The sequence below is a fragment of the Staurois parvus genome, unplaced genomic scaffold (assembly GCF_062004578.1).
Source record: "Staurois parvus isolate SC_StPar_1 unplaced genomic scaffold, SC_StPar_1.0 ptg000415l, whole genome shotgun sequence".
In the NCBI taxonomy this organism is placed as follows: Eukaryota; Metazoa; Chordata; class Amphibia; order Anura; family Ranidae; genus Staurois; species Staurois parvus.
In genome coordinates this window covers 1904884-1907958 of record NW_028318211.1, presented here as the reverse complement: position 1 = coordinate 1907958, position 3075 = coordinate 1904884, and the positions used below count along the sequence as shown (strand labels likewise).

The 3075-nt window shown below is 39.2% G+C and overlaps 1 protein-coding gene across 1 annotated transcript; it reads left to right on the top strand.

The window, feature by feature from the left end:
* The first annotated feature begins 1806 nt into the window (after positions 1-1806).
* LOC149454832 (olfactory receptor 5V1-like) lies at positions 1807-2640 on the top strand. Its single transcript, XM_089686988.1, has one exon. The coding sequence runs from the start codon at positions 1807-1809 to the stop codon at positions 2638-2640; it is 834 nt and encodes a 277-aa protein (XP_089543114.1).
* Positions 2641-3075: the final 435 nt, after the last annotated feature.

The following is a 3075-nucleotide window of genomic DNA, read 5'->3' as shown; positions in this document are numbered from 1 at the left end:
TTTCTTTTGGAGGTATTTAATCACCACTGAGTTTTTACTTTTTGCTAAACAATCAAAAAAAGACCACAAATTTTGAGGAAAAAAAAGGATTTTCTTAGTTTCTGTTATAAAGTTTTGTAAATAAGTGATTTTTCTCCTTCACTGATGTGCACTGATGAGTCTGCACTAATGGGCACTGACAGGCTGCACTGATGGATGTTGATGAGGCTGCACTGATGTGGTGCTGATGGGTCCATCAGTGGGCATTGATAAGCACTACTGATGGGCACTGACAGATGTCACTGATTGGCACTGACAGGCATCACTGAGGAGGCATTGATAGCCAGCACAGATGGGCACTAATAGCCAGCACAGATGGGCACTGAAAGCCAGCACAGATGGGCACTATTAGCCAAACTGATGGGCACTGATGAAGCTACACTGATCATCAGGGTACTGATGATCAGTGCCCTGATGATCAGTGTAGATGCCCCCCTGAGAAATGCCTCTTACTGGCTCTCCTCTCCTCATGCGCTGTCGGTGTGAGGAGAGGACTGCCAACAACCAGCATTTCCTATTTACACTGTTAACAGCTGTGATTGGACACAGCTGATCACATGGTAAAAGGCAGCTCTTATTGGCCCTTTACTTGGACATGTGAACAGCTAAGTCCAGATCCATGGACAGCCCTCCCAGAACTAGACGACCATGCTATAGCCATATTTTGGCTATAACGTGGTCGGGGAAGTGGTTAATGTTCCATTTTAATTAAATTTTTCATGTACAAAGCATAGTGAAGTTATTTATGAATGACAGACAGATTTTTTTTTTATAAACTTTGTGCATTTTTTATTAAACACGACAGAACAACAATACCAAATGAAGCTGAAAAAAAATTAATGACTGCAAACAAATGAATCATAAAAAGTAATAAAGATACTTTAAAAAATAGCAAAAAATAATAGCTAAACAGAGAAGGGGAGGGAGGTGTTAGTTAGCTATGGTGTAGGATTATTAACTAAGTTTTAAATAGGAACAATTTGTCAAAGTTTTATTTCAGTTTGTTGCTTAACTGACAGTAGGTGCAGCTCAAAGTTCAAACACATTAGTCTGTGCAATATTAATCACACTATACCAAAAATATTCCTCAGCAGGCAAGGAATGGATGAACCTAAAAAGGTACAGCTAAGGTACTAAGAGGACATTTTTTGGACATTACGCCTCTGCCCCAGGTCCACAATTGATAATTTAGCAATAACAGCTAGGAAGATATCCCTGTGCTTCCTGTCATTCCTATTATTAACATATCTCAATTTTGTATTGTCCAACAGAAACAAAGCAAAACAAGATCATAAACCTTCCTTGCTTTGTTTTAAATGAAAAAAATGGGAAGAGTCTATCCAAAAATCAGTAAATCCTAGTTTAATAAGGATTCTGTTTGGTCGAATTACCCACTGAATTCTTAATGAGACATCACCTCTACAGTAGCAGCAGACTCCAAAAAATTCAGATTTAATTAGGAACTCTTATGCAGGGTGCTTAGTACCAGAAACCAAAGAAAAATAAGCACCTGCCACAACTAAACCAGACCTTTTGAAATGCATGCATTTAGCATACAATGTGTGCTTTCTAATAATGTATTTTCTTTAAATACTTACAGATGTACATGCTAAAATGTCTAATTTCTCTTCTTTTTGTAATAACAGGTTCAAAGAGTTTTCACTGAACAAGAATGTCACATTTGTGGATGGATTTCTATTTTTAGGCCTAGTGACTTTACCAGTATACCAGACATGGGTTTTTATGATAATTACTCTTGCTTACATTATGACTATAGCTGCAAACTCTATGGTTATAGTTGTTGTCTGCTTTGATTCTCATCTTCATACACCCATGTACTTCTTTTTAGTGAATCTCGCTATAATCGAATTATTGTACACTACGGTGATCATTCCAAATACTTTAAGCAATCTACTAAGTGAAAACCAGCATATCTCATTTGTAGGCTGTTTTACTCAGATGTTTACATTCATAACTTTAGGAGGCTCAGAATGCATTCTGCTTGGTTTAATGGCGTATGACAGATATGTAGCCATATGCCAACCTCTGCTGTATACTGCCATCATGAACAAGTCCCTTTGCATCTATATGACAATTACCTGCTGGACTATTGGATTTATAACATCAGTAGTGAACACTGTTCTTACAGCTATATTACCCTACTGCCGTGATCGCCTTATTAGACATTATTTCTGTGAGCTTCCTCCACTTCTGAAGATTTCTTGCAAGAGCACGTACATTAATGAATTGGTAGTCTTCCTTTTAGGTGGCAGTGTGATTGTTGGTTCCCTTCTTCTAACTCTAATCTCATACATCTTTGTCATACGGGCAGTAATCAAGATCCCCAGTGCTAGTGGAAAGAAAAAAACCTTCTCAACGTGTACTTCTCACCTCCTGGTGGTCAGTATCTTCTTTGGGACAGTCATCTTAACATATCTCCATCCAACTTCACAGTCATTTTATAATAAGGATCACATATTTTCCCTGACGTATGCTGTGGTCACTCCTCTTATTAATCCTTTATTATACAGTTTTAGGAATAAGGATGTTCAAAGGGCACTATGGAGGATTTTGCAGCGATGGTGGACAGTATTTAAATGATGCTCCACCAGCAGCAGTATTCTCCCAGAAAATGTGTGTAAAGTTCCACAAATGCAAGGATTACTGAAGGCCACTCACCATCCCAATGTCCAGAAAATGTTCTCATAGGTACAGTCTGACAATTGAAGGTGGTTCCTGCAGGCTTCATGGAGGAAAATGAGATGCAGTGCAGACTGTCCTGGCTGAATGAGGGCAGATGAGAAGTGGACCGCAGTGCCCCTCTGGCACAATGGAAGTGTCGGCTGAATGAAGGGTCATAAATAAAGTTTAGTGCTCATTCTTCCCTGCCAACACCCCACTTGGCTTTCTTATAGCCTCTGATCTCAATACACTGTCATTTTTCTCCTCTCACTGCATTCCTGTGTCCTTTTTCAGGCACCTGGGCATCATAAAACGGTCACCCTGTTAAGGTCCTCCCTTACATTGAGAAGACTT

Excerpts from the sequence above, each read along its gene's own strand:
- LOC149454832 (XM_089686988.1), top strand. The coding sequence starts at position 1,807 with ATGACTATAGCTGCAAACTCTATGGTTATAGTTGTTGTCTGCTTTGAT.